The sequence below is a fragment of the Manacus vitellinus genome, unplaced genomic scaffold (genome assembly GCF_001715985.3).
Source record: "Manacus vitellinus isolate BGI_N305 unplaced genomic scaffold, ASM171598v3 scaffold_36_pilon, whole genome shotgun sequence".
NCBI classification, from domain to species: Eukaryota; Metazoa; Chordata; class Aves; order Passeriformes; family Pipridae; genus Manacus; species Manacus vitellinus.
The window spans coordinates 3,717,606-3,734,349 of NW_021940508.1; the positions used below are offsets into that span (position 1 = coordinate 3,717,606).

Sequence of the window (16,744 nt, forward strand, 5' to 3'; positions counted from 1 at the left end):
TGCTTCACTTACCAGTTTTTACAAAATCAGTTTCACAATTTGAGTTGTTCTTGTAAATTGTAGCACCCCCAAAAATCTGTTCAAAAGGTTTGGTACTTAAAAAGAAAATAATTCCATGTTAATAAAGTTATTTTTTAACCAAAGCAAAAGGTCATGCTCATCTTACACCTAGAAAAAGGTGCGTGGTTACTCTTGATTGCTATAAAGATAGAAAACCCCACCAAACTCTGAGTAGTGAGCATTTTAATGCACAGTAAACCACACTATATTGCCTAGACTGGTTTTTGTATTAATTATTTAGTGGTGGTGTGTTGTATAGTTTACATTCACACGATGAAATGGAATGAAGACTGAAATCCAATTCTCATGATTAGACAAAAATGTTACCCTGTGGCTATATGTTATATTTGCAGTAATGCTCTGCTAAATGACCTATGTGTCATTTAAATAAGTCATATTTAAGTATAAGACATACAGGTAAGCATGTCATTTGACCACTGGGAAGGTGATTACTGTGAGCAGGCTGGGGGAAAATGCATTAAAAAAAAACTTCAAGGGAAAAATATATGACAGGTTTGGACACAGACATACATGGCACAAAGTCTGTAAGACGGGTAGAACATCTAGCTTATAATACGTTTAGTAGTCAGCAAATATTCTTTTGTTTTAGCTTTTAAAATATTGAGGCTTAAATAGTAGGCAGTTTAGTACTGCAAACTTCCAAGATATGAGATTTTTTTCTATAGTTCATTTACAGTTCATTCTAATTTTTTTTTGGTCCTTTTATAGGGTAGCAACTTCTCTGGCAAGATAGTTCAAGAGTCTAGTGGTCACTGAAAAAATGTCTGATATCCACTGTGTGTTAGACAAATAGGGAGGTCTTTTCTGTGGAAAGCAGCAGGTAGTTTGTGGTGCTGTAAGAATACAGTGCAATCGACAGAGAGTTTTTAACACACATGCAAAACACAGATGCCTTTTATTGCCCTTGTGAGCATCCCTGTACCAGAAACTTCTGTGCCGAAGATTCTATTCTGACGTGACATTGTTTCTATTCTGGTTCTCACAAACAGCATCATCTGCATACATTTAAAGACTCCTGCTCAGGCATAGGCTTGAGCAGTTATTTACTGGTCTTCATGTCATTTTGATGGTCTTTAATACCCTTATTTGCAACTCCAGCCATATCAGATCTATGTGTCACATTCATTTACAGAGTTAGGATTTGCAAGATTCAACTTAGTTTGTAAAATTATTAGTTTTGTCTTTTTCTGAAGAGCACATGGAAGGAAGAGTATAGGTTTTAACCTGCTAGAGCACTCATCACAGTGTTTAACACACTTTAGTGTCACACTGCAGAGTAGCTTAGTAAGATGGATAATTGTATAACTGTATAATTATTGTGTAATTGTATTATCATGCATCTTGGGCATCAGCATACTGTTTGATGTGTTGTATTCCTCTTGATAAAAAGATCTGTTTTTCTGTTTTATGATATTAATGCTATCAGAAGGGATTTTTCATATAAAAATAGCCGTTTCTCTTGCATTCTCCAAAGTATTTGTCCAAAGGATGAAAACATAGAAATATACACAAATACATACAAATACACATTTATTTATGTAGGGTTTTTGTGACCACGTTTTGGTAGTGACAGGGGGGCTACAGAGGCAGCTTTTCTGAGAAGCTGCTGGAAGCTTCCCCGATGTCCAACAGAGCCAATGCCAGATGGATCCAAGACAGGCCCGCCACTGGCCAAGGCTAAGCCCATCAGAGATGGTAGTAACACCTCAGTGATAACACATTTTAGAAAGAAAAAGAGTTGCTGCCCAGATGTAAATGTGCTCAGAGAAGAGAGGAATGAGAATATGTGACAGGAACAACTATGCAAACACGAAGGTTGATGAAGAAGGAGATGAAGGAGGCGCTCCAGGTGCCAAAGCAGAGATTCCCCTGCAGCCTGTGGTGCATATCTTGGTGAGGCAGCTGTGCCCCTGCAGCCCATGGGGAGCCATGGGGGTGCAGAGATCCACCTGCAGCCTGGGGAGGAGATCCACACCAGAGTAGGTGGATGCCCAAAGGAAGGCTGTGACCCCATTGGAAGCATGTGCTGGAGCAGATCTTGGAGGGATCTGCAGACCTATGGAGAGAGGAGCCCACACTGGAGCAGGTTTGCTGGTAGGACTTATGACCCTGTAGGGACCCACATTGGAGCAGCCTGTGCCTGAAGGACTGCACCCCGTGGAAAGGGACTCACTCTGGAGCAGTTCATGAAGAACTTTAGCCCATGGGAAGGACTGACACTGGAGAAGTTTGTGGAGGACTGTCGCCCATGGAACGGACCCCAGGCCGGAGAAGAGGAAGGACTCCTCTCCCTGAGGAGTGGCAGGAACATTGTGTGATGAAATGACTGTAACCCCCACTCCCTGTCTCCCTGCTGCTGCAGGGAGGAGGTAGAGCCCAGGAAGGAGGGAGGGGTGGGTGAAAGGTGTTTTTATTTTACTTCTCGTTATCATGTTCTGATTTTGTTAGTAATAAATTCAATTAATGTCCCCAAGTTGAGTCTGTTTTGTCCGTGACAGTATTCAGGGAGTGATCTCTCCCTGTCTTTATCTCAGCTCATGAGCTTTTCATTATACTTTTTTCTCCCCTGTCCAGTTGGGGAGAGGAGTGAAAGAGTGGCTTTGTGGGAGTCAACACATCAATTATTAAGTAGGGTAATATACTAGAATACATTTAACTAGCTAAATATATAAATAAATATATATGTGTATGGGCAAATATACCTGCTAAAACAATATCTGTAGCCATCAAAATAACCTCAGTGAAAAGAGTTGTTTACATGTTTGTTACCTAAATATCAGGGTGGGAGTTTTTAAGGAAAAAAAGTTCATTTATTTTCAGCATGTGTTTGAGCTGTTATTTTCTTCAGGAACAGAACAGAAATGTTCTTTCACAAAGTATTTTTTCCTCTGTTCTTTTATCTTTTTACTTGTCAAGGGATGACCTAATCTTTGTTTTATATCTTCCATAATTGAAAAAAAATAATGGGTTAGCATTAGTGATTATGGTATTATCAAAATACAAGTTTCATTATTTGTAACAAGAGAGTGGTAAGCAGTAGACTTCTAATGTTGTTTATATGAATCCCATGCTATTGTAATCTTAACAGGAGTGTTCTGTGATGCAGGATGAACTAAAAAAAAAGAAAAAAAAAAAGGAAAAGTAAACACTAGTTAAGTCAGATGTTTATCATTCAGCGAATCTATAAAACCCCCAATTTCATAATCTCCAGAAGGAGTGGTTAGAGTCAGATCTAAAAATCTCACAATCTTCTGTGTAAGCTGTGCCACAAGCTCACCTTAAAATGGCTTTGGGTTGCCTTGTGAGATAACTTCCTAAATTACTACAGATGGAAAATCACTGTATCTTGCTGTCTACAAGTCTTTGTAGGGAGACAGGAACACAAAAATAGCCCATGTTCATCTGCAGCATAACTTCTAATAAAATATTAGCCATATAGCATTGAAGGTAGCATGTTCCAGCACTTTTTTTCATAGACAGACTGCTACATGCTGTTTCCAAGAGGAAAAAAGCCCCTCACATGTCATGAGAGTCTGAGACCTTGACAGTCATTTAGCTTGTCAGAATTATATTTTTGCTTTAAAAGTCTCTACTGTCACCCAAGTAGGAGTGAAAACATTAATTTGTAGAACAGCTTGCTGCTCTTTTCACAGAGGCTCATGTCATAGATCATAGAATCATAAAATGGCCTGCACTGGACCTTAAAGATCATCATGTTCCAACTCCCTCGCCCTAAGCAGGAACACCTTCCACTAGACCACTGCTCAGAGCTCCATCCAGCCTGGCATTAAACACTTCCAGGAATGGGGCATCCACAACTTCTCTGGGTGACCTGTTCCAGTGCCTCACCACCTTCACAGTAAGTTTTTCTTACTGTCTAATTTAACCTTTCTCTCTTTCAGTTTGAAGCTGTTTCCCCTTGTGCTGTCACTACATGTGCTTGTAAATAGTCGCTGTCTCTCTTTTTCGTAGGCTCCCTTCAGGTACTGGAAGGCTGCAATTAGGTCACCCTGAAGCCTTCTCTTCTCCAGGCTGAACAAACCTAATTCTCTCAGCCTTTCCTCATAGGAGAGGTCCTCCATCCCTCTAATCAACTTGGTGGCTGTCTTCTGGACTTGCTGCAACAGGTCAGTGTACTCTGACCTGCTGGCCACACTGCTTTTGGTGCAGCCCAGGATACATTTGGCTTTCTGTGCCGTAAGTGGACATTGCCAGTTCGTGTCCAGCCTCTCATCCACCAGCACCCACAAGTCCTTCTCTCTAGGACTGCTCTCGATCTGCTCATTCCCCAGCCTTTGTTGATACCAGGGTTTGGAACCCAGGTGCAGCACCTTGCACTTGGTCTTATTAAACCTCATGGGATTCCCATGGGCCCTCTTCTCCAGCTTGTCCAGGTCCCTCTGGATGGCATCCTGTCCTTCAGATGTGTCAACAGCACCACTCAGCTTGGTGTCATGTGCAAACATGCTGAGGGTGCACTCAATCCCTTCATCTATGTCATTAATGAAGATACTAAATAACGCTGGTCCCAGTATGGACCCCAGAGGGACACCACTTGTCACTGATTTCCCTTGGGACTCTGAGCCGTTGACCACTACACTCTGGCTGACCTTGTTTACATTTTCTTAAGAATGTACATATCTATGGCAAAACAGAAATCAAATACCTAGACTAAATAATTTAACTATATTAATATAAAAGTTTAATCTATGCTACAGGAAAGAAAGTGTCTATGTGCACAAAGTCATATTCAGATATTCCTGTGGCCTGAGTTCTTCAGTAGTCAAGTATCCTTCATTAGAGTGTATCAATGTCATCTCCTTGTCACTTTCAGTCACTTTCAGACTGAACATAATTATGCAAAAATGGATTGTTGAAAAACTTTAAGTCACTAGTATAATTTTCTTCTCAAAAGACTTTCACCTTGCAAATTACTATTTATTATTTATACTGCAGCCCTGTCAGCATTCCAATAATGCCAAAACTCTGTCCTGAAAACCATGGTGCAAGCCATGGTAAAATCCTACAAAAAACACCAGTCTTTGCTTGAAAGCACTTAGCAGATAGATATTCTATCTAGTTTAAATAGGATATGACAAAGATGATTGATGAAGCTCAGAGATGAAGAGCAGCAAAAAAAGAAGAATGAAGTCAAGAGAGGTAATTGTGTTGCTTCTGGCTTCCTAAGTAACCTAGTTTGTATTTGCTTTCCTATCTACCTCAGATTTATTTTTCTGTGAACATACTGGTGGATCAAACTGTTATAATTTCAATTTTAAGCACAATTATAACAATTATATTCTTATAATTTATTTGTAATTCTGGATCTCTTGTACTTTTTAAGTAATGTTCAACTTCTGACCTAGTTTGCTTGTACTCCTGAAAAAATCAGGTTGATAGTGAGTGTTTGAACCATGCAAATGTCTTCATATGTGTCAAATTGGCAAGGAGCATATTATCTTAAATACATGTATTAAATACATGTTTTGTTAGGGACTGTTTTCCAGAAATTATCAAATCTTGTCTTATTCATCGTATATCCAAAACAGTCCATTTGGACAGTATTTTCTTTATTTTCTTACTTTTCCCTCCATTGACTATTAGACCTTTTCCTATGGAAGTTAAACAATTGGGGCTCGTCTTGTGAGAAAGGAATGCTTGTGCCTAAAGCATCATTTACTACACTATGGAATCAGGAATATGTAAGACACATATGCTTCTATTTTCTTGTATTTCTGTTTATGACAGTGCTCATCTATCAGTGCATTTTGCTTCTAAATACTCATTTAATACATTCCTGAACAAACTAAATTCAGAAGGTTGTTGTAATTGATCAACTGGCGATTGGTGGAAGTCAGCTAATTAATGCTAATGACATTCAGAAGAAAGTGACACAACTTTGCCATTATTTACACTATAAAAGCAAGAGAACATGCATCCCTAGAGCTTTTCACAAAACATAATTTTTGGCTAGTCTGTTCTTGTAATCTGACTATGACTACAAAGTGTACGATGTGCATTTTCAAATACATTAAGTTTACAAATCTAATTACAGTTAACACAAAGTTGCACATTCTTCCAGCAGTAGTTTGGCTCAGAAAATATAATTTAAAATTTTCATGGCATTTGAAGGCACTAGTAAATCCTTCTCATTCCACCAAAAATGGACAAAGGAAGAATTCTAACACATAGCTAATAACTTAGCCTAAGGAACCCCACACAGCTAGGTCACAGGTGGAGGACAGGATGCTCATAATAATCATAACATCTCTGGTTAACAACCCTACAGTGCTCAGATGTCTGTTGAAGAAGGGTTGGACGTACTCATTTGGTAGCACAGTGTTCACTAGAAATCATGTTGTCTTTGGTAGATTTCCAAGCCCGTGCCTTACTCTTCCAGAGAATGTACATTTAATTGGCTCACAGAATCAGTGCCTGAAGGAGTTTTCCATTCAGAAGGGCAAGGTTGGTATTTCCTCAGTCTTTTGAGACTGTAGCACTGTACATGCTACACAGATAACTGCTGTGAAATAGATCTGAAATTTAACTTCTTTCTTAGTATGAGCGAATTATGTGATACTGTATGGTTCTATACTTTAGTCTTTCTGGTATAATGTCATAAGGTTTCATATGCAAGGGAAATAATATATAAAATATATGTTCTGTTAAAGTTACTACTGAAAAAAAAGCTTGACAAATCAGTTTCCTTGCATGTCCAGGTCTCAGATGTCTCTTATGGAACAGTTTTCATTTTCTTTAATATGAAATCAAAAGCAGACCAAGGGCACCAGTGGAAGCATCATTTGTAGCATCTGGGATAGGAACCTACAAAAAGTTGTAAGCTCTTCAACTTCATTCTTACTCCCATTAAGCCTTCTGCAGACTTTTATTTCTTCCAGATTCAAGGAGAGGAGTTCACTTGTGTTCTCTCACAAATTGCCACATGGTGTAGAAGGATCCTCTGCTTTCTCAGATTAATTTCAGGAAGCTCATGTATCATTAATCAGCTAATTTTCATATACTAGGATAAAGAAGTTTATGGTATGTTAAAGAAATACTACAAATACTGTAGTGATAAAAAATTAAACCTGTCAAAGAGTGTGTCAGTTTACTGGATGCATTGATTTTAATAACTGCATCTGCTTTTTATGCTAACTCCTGACAGCTGCTCTACTGTGCCTGATTTTCTAACACCACTGGTACAGTTTCTCTTCCATCTGCTTCTGAATGTTGCCTACTCTAATAGGCCTGATTAGAGAAGATGAGGAAACACTTGCTCAATACAATTATGCCAGAGTGTTTAAGTAGTGTACTAATCATGGAAATGGATTTGGACTCCGTCTTGCTTCTGTATGGTCTGAGGGCATGGTTTCTATGGCAGTTAAAACACTTACTGTGTATGCAATTAATAATGATTAGTCAGAGAGAAGAATTTGTACCATAAAATTACATTTAGACACAGTCAGTTCCAAAAGAGAACTATATCCACTGGTATCTCCTCAAAGTCAATTGGCTATCAAAGCTGGTTAAGTTCTTACCAATTCCACTGTCTTGGTGAAATAGATATTCTGAGTTAACCTGAAAAATTGATAGTGAAAAAGTAATATTCTGCAGTGTTTACTTCTTTGCCAACTAGCCAAGTTTCCATTTCTTTAGTAAAAACAGCAACATGCTCCAAACATTTTCTCCTTTTTCCTCTAAAATCAGGCAGTCTGCATCACGCACTCCTTTTTATTTGTCTAGTGATGAGGCCTTTGAGATAGCACATATCAGTGTAGGAAAAAAAGTTGCCTGTGGCTAAATGTCATATGGTTTTAAGTTTCTCTTTGAACCATAGCATTTTTTCCCATTCTTACAACTATGCTGACGCATACATAGCTGTATACACTAAGCTGTCAGTAGCAGTAGAGTGTTCCCAACATAGGCTGCCATCATTACCTTGAAGCATTTCTAAAAACATGGCAAGTCTATAGAGCACTCACCTCTTCTTTAATACTCCTATTATTTTTAAATGCAAAATATACCTTTGATAATGTTAATTTTCATTCAGAAAGAGTGAAGAGCTCCCACCATCTCACCTCCTGTATCGTAAGTCAGGAAAAACATTTCACCCTAAGTAGTAAAGAAGAGTAGTGTAAGTCTCTCTGTTTGACAAAATTATCTTAATGGCAACTGGTATAAATGGTGATGTTTCACTTGTAACACTAAGCCTTGGAAACGTAGATTGTCTTTGATGGAGAAAAGAGGCTCAAATCCAAACTCTTCCAAAGCAACATGGCTTCTTGATGAAATAAAAACTTGAGTCCTTGCTTTTGAGAACCAAAACGGTTTCTGAATACAGATTCATACAGATTAACCTCTGCCAGGTAATATATGAGTAAAGTGTCACTCTAAGAAAGGGAACAAGCGCAGACATTTTACATGCCAAAGCTTCAATGCAGTGGAAGTTACTGGGTTTACCACCAAAATACTCCTTGTTTACACAGTCAGTCTGTGATGTCTGTTCCTTTTCATCTTGTGCACTTCAGGTATTGATTAACCTTAGAAAGTACAGTTTCAGTAGGCAATTCTAAAATAGTGTATTCCATCACTTTTACATTGACTCCTGTGTCTGGCATTGGGACAATATTTGCATTATTTCTCAATGTGAAAAAGAGAGAAGTCAAAAAATTACTGGTGCAGAGGTTCTTTCTGTGAAGCACAGATATATTTTCACCCACTGGAAGAAAAAAGTAAATAAGCAGGTTGCTTTGCAACAATGTACTATATGAAGCTATGAAGCTTTAACAGCTATAGACACCCAAAAGCAAAGTCTTCAGGGAGAAACTGTACCAGCAGCACACAATGGATACTGCAGAAAGAAATGGCAAGTGCTTGTAGTGGTTGACTCTGTTAAGGAGCACGGAGGTGCCCATCTTATGACAGGGAGTCATAAGAGCTGTTCTGCCTTCCAGGAGCAAAGATCGGAGATGTTGCCAAGAGGGTGCCACACCTTGTCAAGAGCAGACTACTTCTCTTTCATGTGAGCATGAATGACAATGCAAACCAGAGCCTGGGCAGAACCAAGGAAGACTATAAAACCCTGAGGGTGCAAGTGCAAAAATACTGGTGCCCAAGTTATCTTTTCTTCCATTTTTAACAGACAGGAAAGAGTGCAGCCAGAAGAAGACATAATGCAAATCAACTTCCAGTTTCATGGCTGGTGCTGTCATGAGGGTTTTGGCTGTTATGACCATGGGGGACACTTTCTGATGACTACAGTCTGTTAGGGAGGGATGGGATCCACCTGTCTAGAAGAGGCAAGGTAATCTTTGGTGGCAAGCTCGCTAGTGTGTGGAGATGTGCTTCAGACTGAAGGACCTTGGGGGTGGGATCCAAAATGGCAATGCTCCATTGCTGCATCCAACTAGGAAATAAACCAGGCCAACCAGAGCAGTGACAAATGTTCCTAAGCTGCCTCCCAGATAAGACCCAGAAGGCCAGCCACCTCAAGAGTGTATGTGAACAGAAGGCTGTGGAGTGATCTTATCAATGCATACAGATATGTTAAGGGTAGGTGTGAAGAGGATGGGGCCAGACTCTTTTCAGAGGTTCTCTTTTAGTGGTAACTTAGACCTACCTAACACAAAGGGTTTACATTTCCGGACCTGGGGATGGACCTACATTCCTGGGGATGAATTCCACTGCCAAAACAAAGGTATTTACCATCATTCAAGCTTTTAGATAAGATAGAATCTACATAAAACCTGTGCCATTCCGGACCAGGACGTGGAAGCCTGATTACTTACCTTAAATGGCACTGGATGTCTTTGTAGAGGAACAGATTCTTCTCCTTGGGAGGAAAAGGCTTACCCTTGTCTAGTTGGATTCCTCCAACAGCTCTCTCACTACCTCTAGCGAGAGAAGAGAGGCAGTAATACATTACCAAGTTACACACTGGGAGATTCTCAGGATAGGGCATTTTCCATAGAGACAGACCATCTGATATTTCAGAGTTCTTATACTGCTAGGTTTTAACTATCACTACAAGTAACTATGGGGGTGTCCTGGTTTGAGACCCCTAAAATCCAATTCTCGAGTCCAAGCCCCCCTCCCACATCTCAACCCAGTGTGAGATGGGTTTTCCAGACACTACACAAGACTCAGTATGGGGGGAAAGGGAATTATATTACAATCACTGTACAAATAAATATTACAATATATCATATACATAATCTTAACTATCTCTCCTATGATAAATCAGTATTTACAATGGATCAATCTCTTCTCCCTCCAATAAAAGTCCAGAAGGGAAAAGGAAAGATCCTTTCCACTCTCAGGGCAGCAGCCTCTCTTCTTCCATGCAGCAGCTGTAATTGGGTTGTTGTAGCTGGATCTCTTCCCAATACACACAAGGGGGGGTCTCCTCTCCCCCTCTCAGCCCTTCAGCTCCAGTCGAAGGTCTCTCTCTCTTCCGTGGACTGCGGTAACCGCGACAAAGGTTCGCCTCACCGCGTCATATCACGAAGTGCAGGGGCATCTTCGTGACGGTCCCTTTCCTCAGGGGGTTTACCCCTGAGTCAGAACGTCTTGGGCAGCTTTCAGTTGTAAGCCTTTGCCTCAAGAGTTCTATCAGAGCTCCTGTGCTCTGTCTCAGCTACTAGCTTGGCAGCAGAGGAGGGGGCCAAGGTCACCCCCTCTGCATTCCTTCTGGCTGTCCCAGTCCAACTCCGGGATGTCTTGAGCTTCTTAGCTCCTCTCTCCAGTGCATGCTGTATTTTAGGACTTCCATCCAGTAGGAGTCCACCACCCCTCCTCTCTAGGAGGGGTCTCCAAGGGTTTTGGGGGGTCTGGTTCAAAACTCTGTCTGTAGAGCTTAGTTCTGCTCTGTTGCTGGTTCTCTCAATCTCTCTCTCTCTCTCTCCTTTCAGGAGTTCTCTCTGTGTTGCTGCATGCTTGTTTCTGCTTCTCCTTATCTCCTTCTGGCTCTCTGCCTCTGTTTGCGATCTACTGCTGCTCTGCTGCCGCTTTTCAGTATCTCCTGCTGCTGCTTACAGTGGAGAAACTTCCCCCAGCTCTTAGCTACAGATACCTGGCCCAGTCTAACACTGTTCCAAGTTCTTGCAGCCCCCTAGCCGGGGCTGGGGGGGGGCCCAGCCCCCAGCGGTGCTTCAGGCCCCTCTCTCTCTCTCTCCTCATGGTCTCAGAACAAGGCCACTCTCTCCAACAACAACTACAAAAACCTTCTTTTCTGGTCTGCTTGTGATATGTTTATATTTTGCAGGAGCGCTGATTGGGTCCCCATCTAGTGACACCACCCCCTCAGGGGTTACCATTTTTTTAACTCCAGGGGAAAAACTTTTTTCCCCCCACCACAGGGGGTTTTCAGAATATTTTATTTTTTGGGCTTAACTGTAGGTGTAAATCTTGAACCAGTGCAGCTTATTTAGTTGCAATCATATACTGTTCCAGCCTCAGACAAACTGGTCTGCTAAACTGGTAACACATGTCTTTGCTAGTTCTGAGTGCAGGATGTCCTATCTCTCCATCTATAAATTTAGGTCTGTGCTTCTATTTTTAAATACATACATATCAATCATGAAAACACTGAAACACTGATCTCATGAGGCAATATTTCTATACTAAGGGCAGTGACATTCTACTTTATTCAATGAGAAATACTTGATTTCTGCCAGTAAAATCTCTATTTTCCATTAAAAAAATTAACTATCCACAAAAAAACACATTGTGTCCAGATAGATCAAAGACAATACATTTATTAAACTTTGAGAAAACAACAAAACACTAACATAAGGAAAGTTAAATAGAAATTGAAAGACACATCTTCTGACCTGCATATCATGGCTTGTGTGACCAGTAAAGTACCAAAATGACATTCTGAGTTTGACTGAGGTATTTAACTATTTTTGGCAATAGAAACAGAGTAAGAAACTTCTTTCCAACAAACACAGAGGCATTACTTGCATTAGTGTCTACCATCTATGAAATTTTATATGAAACTAAATAATGTAGCTGTTAGAAAAATATAGCAGCAAATTAGCAGAATATCTAATGCACATTTACCATAAAGTACGTGCTAAACTTAAAAAACTCACCCAGTAGTTGGGCCCAGTCCTGTAGCACTTGGTCACAGAAAGAGCATCAGTGAGTTCAGTTGGAGACATCATAAGCAAGACCTGCATTTGCTGCACATCAAACACTTCTGAAATGAATGTCCCTATCTGCTTTCTAAGAAGAACCCTGCTGTGATGAAACCATGGCCTAGGAGGGTAACTCCTGAAACAACAAAAAGCTCCATCAGGTTCTTAACAAAGAGAGAAGTTTTCCTAACAAGTTTCAGTTTCCTCTCCCTTCCTTCTGAAAGTCTGCCTAATGCAGTCAGAGGAGATGCTGTTAGGCTGCAGAAATGAAAATCTTGTTTGAGCAATACTGCACTTAATCCCCTTGTTCCACTAAAGTATTTTAATCCTGTTTTAGCTTTAAAAATGAACTGCTGGCTAACTGCTGAAGTCCTTAATTTATTTTTTTTTTAATCAAGACTTTATGTGGCACAAATTAATAAATGTAGTGATACCTTTGGCTGTAGAAAGGCTTCAGAAGTTGGTCAAACATGCAGAAACTATGCTGCTAAGTCACCAGAGCTTATTCACATATTCTCAAAAATGTTCAGTGAAAGTATAGTTGCACAGTGTTTAATACTGTGGTCAACAACATTTTGTTTATAAAAAGTATATTTTTATTAGCATTAACTAGAATCTGATGAAGAACAGAATAATTTGTCCAAATATTTTGTATATTTTAAAGTTTTATACAGAACTTTAAATTGCATGTATATTTCTATAGTAGCTACCATTAGAAAGTAATAGAATCTGTTCCTTTAAGTTTCTACAATATTTCAAAATTTCTCTACAGGTTTCTTTGGAGGTATAAAATGGCTCTGTAAAAAATTTTTTTTTCTTTCAGTTGCAAACAAAACTTGTATAAAACAGAAAACTCCTTTTTAAGACTGCAACAATTACATTCCTTAAATGGGTCATCATAATTGAACTACAGTGTGTAGTGTAGTAGAAAATATTTATGGTTTTATGACTGAAATATTAAAATATATTTTATTAATTTATATAAATCAAAATAGATGTGTTATTTAGTCAAGCTACTTCTGGTTTTCACCTATATATGATCAATTCCCAATTATTGATATAAAGATCTCTGCCAACAGCACGTTTTTTTCTAAATTCTTAGACTTTAAATCACCTGATTTTTAGCTTTATCAAAATGCACTGTATATTAAACATAGTAATTTCAATGTTTAGTATCACAAAAATCAACAACCACAAGAACAAGACAAAACAGCCTTAAGACAAATTCATAGATAATATTTACAGAACACGATAGGAATATTTTGATGTATATTTCATGTTGCAACATTTCAGATAAAATTATAGGAACCACAAGAAACTTTTAGACTTCATTTTGGTTTCAGCATACAAGCCCAGACTGACTCTCTGCTGTGAAACACTGCACACACTTAGTCAAAATAAGAGCTACGGCATGATTTTGTTCAGCTGGTCTGTGCTCACGTAACCAGAGGAGATGTTGAATTCCTTGTCTGGCACTGGCAGCGCAGTTGCATTGAGCACAAGGCCTTGTGGAGAGTGAACGATATGAATAGACGTGTAGTCTGGGACTGGCATCTCTGAAACTGGGGTTTCTGCTGTTGGAGCTCCAAGATTGACACCAGCAGTGGTAAGGCTCTCTGTGGTGAAGTAGGCATCTTCGTTACAGCTTTGTTCCTGAACGTGTGGCTCATCCTCTTCGCGGGAAGTCACAGCAATACATTTTTTCACATCTGCTTCACAGAAATAGGTGTTGTCGATGGTGAAGTTTTGTTCTGCGCAACCTTCACGCTGTGCTCTCCCCACCTTGGATTTCTGTCCTGGTGAAAGTACAACCCTGCCTGCTGGAGTAATATCACTCACTTGCGCATAAAAGTCAGTATTTGTCAATGAATTCTGGTTACTTATCTGGTGATGGACCGATGGACGAAGTGAGTCAGTGCTCTCTGCAAAGGGTGGCCACAGCTGGATGTTTTCAGACTGAGTATTCACATGCCGGTGTTGGGTGTCTGTGTTGGCAAGGCTTGCAAGTGACTCCTCCTCATCTTTTCTATCAAGGCACAGGAGATCCTCTTCTTTTTCAGTAACCTTTTTGAACTGATCACTATCAGAGATGGCATCACATGTGTCGCTTGCACTGAAGTCTGTCTCTGGAATATCTGGTTCATAACAACTGGCCCGTCCAGAATCATCATCCTTTGCTCCCAAGCAATTGTGAGATTTCAGGTGATCTTCACTCAGGAGCCTGTCAGTATCTGAGACTCTGTTCTTTTCATCAGGGTCTTCTATGTCCAACTCAATAAACTCAACCCACAAGTCATCATTGTATAGCTTTGTCTTGTAGTCACCATGGCTGGCTAAGATGGAGTTCACTTCATCTAGCTTTCCCTTCTATAAAGCAAGAAAAAAAAAATTATAAGGAAAATAACAAAAATGCTTGCACTTTTTATGATATTAATTTATGTAAAGGTAACTATAACTAATGTTATAATTGCAAAGGGCTTTAACATTATTTTATACAAACTAATTATGTGGCAGTTCACCTCATGTCAGAATTTTCTTCTACAAAATTTTTCTGCCTAGGACAACAACTGTTATCTGCTACTACTACAAATATTCCCACTGTAGATTTTAGAGCTCAGTATTACCTTCAGCAGATCTGGGTCGATCCCTTTAATCTTTGGAACTGGTACAGGAGGAAAAATAAGCATTTTTAACCTGGAAAAAAAAATTATGGCTTTTAATTGACAGTGGTCCTTTTTTTAGGAAGTTAGAAAGAAGACAGGCTTACATTGTGTTTATACTTAATTACTTCAAAACCTAAATGTTTGAAAATTCAATTTCAAATATCTCTAATGAAAAGAATTATTGCTTTTTCTCATTGCAAATTAAGAAACAAATTTTCTGCAAGCTTCCTTGTTGAAATCACATTTATGAGGGAATCCACTTTGGAGTCTAGTCTTTGATAATTCAGTGCTATATAGTAAATTCCTAGAGCTCTGTGAATAGTTTCCCTTTTTACCTACTTTTCAATGGAACCTGACACAACTATCAATATGCAGTGACTTTCCCCAAATTTTTTTTCATGAACAGAGCAGCCTTGAATAAACCCAATAAATCTGAATAGGAGAACAGAAGATAGGAATTGGTGTAAAGAGTGAATTACTTTAAAATTAATAAATAAAACAGAAAAACAACTGAAAAAATTTAGGCTAGCATTTTGCTATCTCTATGACACATCTGTTTTCTGAACAAGAAATAAAGGCAGGGTTTTATCCTTGTAGAGAAAGGACTAGTAACTTGCTTATGCATTTGCGTGCTGTGGAAATATATATTATTCTAATCCTTCAAACAGCACACTCCTTAGTCTTCAAGGGGACAAAACTTCCCCCCCAAAAAAGAAACAACACCCTAATAGAAGGATGATTTTCCATTAATAATAATCCAACAATAACAGGTTATGTCTATTCTTTCCATTTTATCTCCCTGCTTTCTCTGCAAACAGATAAACTGTAGTTCTCAAAAGGAAAATCAGCATTCTTTTTACACTGGGTTACTTGCCAATTTTAGAAAGTGAGCTGTGGGAATGGTAGATACAAATCCACGTATTAGTTCTGCTGCATTGTTAGTGACCTTGGTGAGGTCTGGAGAGGATCACAGGAGTCTTAGAAGTGCTAGAGAGAAATTTACGCACCTTTGGCTTAACAACGGCAGCTCCAAACTCCCCAGCTGCTTTTTGTTTTTGGGCAGACCTTCAATGTTCTGCCCAACAAGCCTAATAAGAGCCAGAAATGCAGTAATTTTCCACCCAATCTCTGGAGGAGTAGTGTTATACGTGCACTGGCTGGGCTATCAGGGTACCAGTTTAAGACTTGGGCTTACAGTCAAATCCACAAATCAGCTATTCTGACAGGACTGGGCATTGCTTCTAATGAAACACACAAAGGATTTTACCATTTGCTGCCTCGAGAAATCATTCAGAAGGGAGAAATATGCTCTGCTTCTTTCTTAGCCTAGCATAATTCAAGCTTTCATCTCTCAGCTCTAATGACCTAAACCTAAGGCATCTGTCCTAGAGAGTCTCGTTCAAGTCCTGTGAGATCAGAACCCAGGAAAATATGACTTGGTACCTTTTCAGAATCAGGAGAAAACGGAGTGGATATTTTGCATTATGGAAAACTTATGCAGCCTGCTTCTCTGCTGAATACATTGCTATTCCACTGCCACATGCTCCAGTTTGAAGAAAAGGGTACAGACTCACGGGTTCAGAATAACATTCCACGTGAAGGGTCCTCAGTGCAGAAAAGCCTCCTTTAGCAGTCATAATTCGCATGGAAGATATTTATAACTCTGATCAGAGACACACTTCAGCCCTCAGGATTTCCTGTGACCAAGCCACTCCTTGCTCAGTGTGCTGACCTTAGTGAGTTTCTAGTCCCACATGCGAGTTGTTCTTGCCCCATTCTGACAAGTCAAACTTTTGTCATGAATTGGATCAGGAGCCTTGCTCTTAAATCTGGGATTGGGATGATATTGCAGGGAGCGGT

The 16,744-nt window shown here is 39.5% G+C and overlaps 1 protein-coding gene across 5 annotated transcripts in view; it reads right to left on the reverse strand.

Annotated features, from left to right (window-relative positions):
* Positions 1-11,811: 11,811 nt before the first annotated feature.
* Positions 11,812-16,744, reverse strand: part of GHR (growth hormone receptor) — a 163,544-nt gene continuing 158,611 nt past the window's right edge. For all 5 annotated transcript variants that reach the window (XM_018077232.1, XM_018077229.1, XM_018077230.1 and 2 more), the window contains 2 exons: positions 14,846-14,915; positions 11,812-14,588 (listed from right to left, as the gene is read on the reverse strand). In XM_018077232.1, coding sequence (XP_017932721.1) covers positions 13,626-14,588; positions 14,846-14,915 — 1,033 coding nt within the window. In that variant the 3' untranslated portion in view covers positions 11,812-13,625. The remainder of the gene's footprint in view (positions 14,589-14,845; positions 14,916-16,744) is intronic.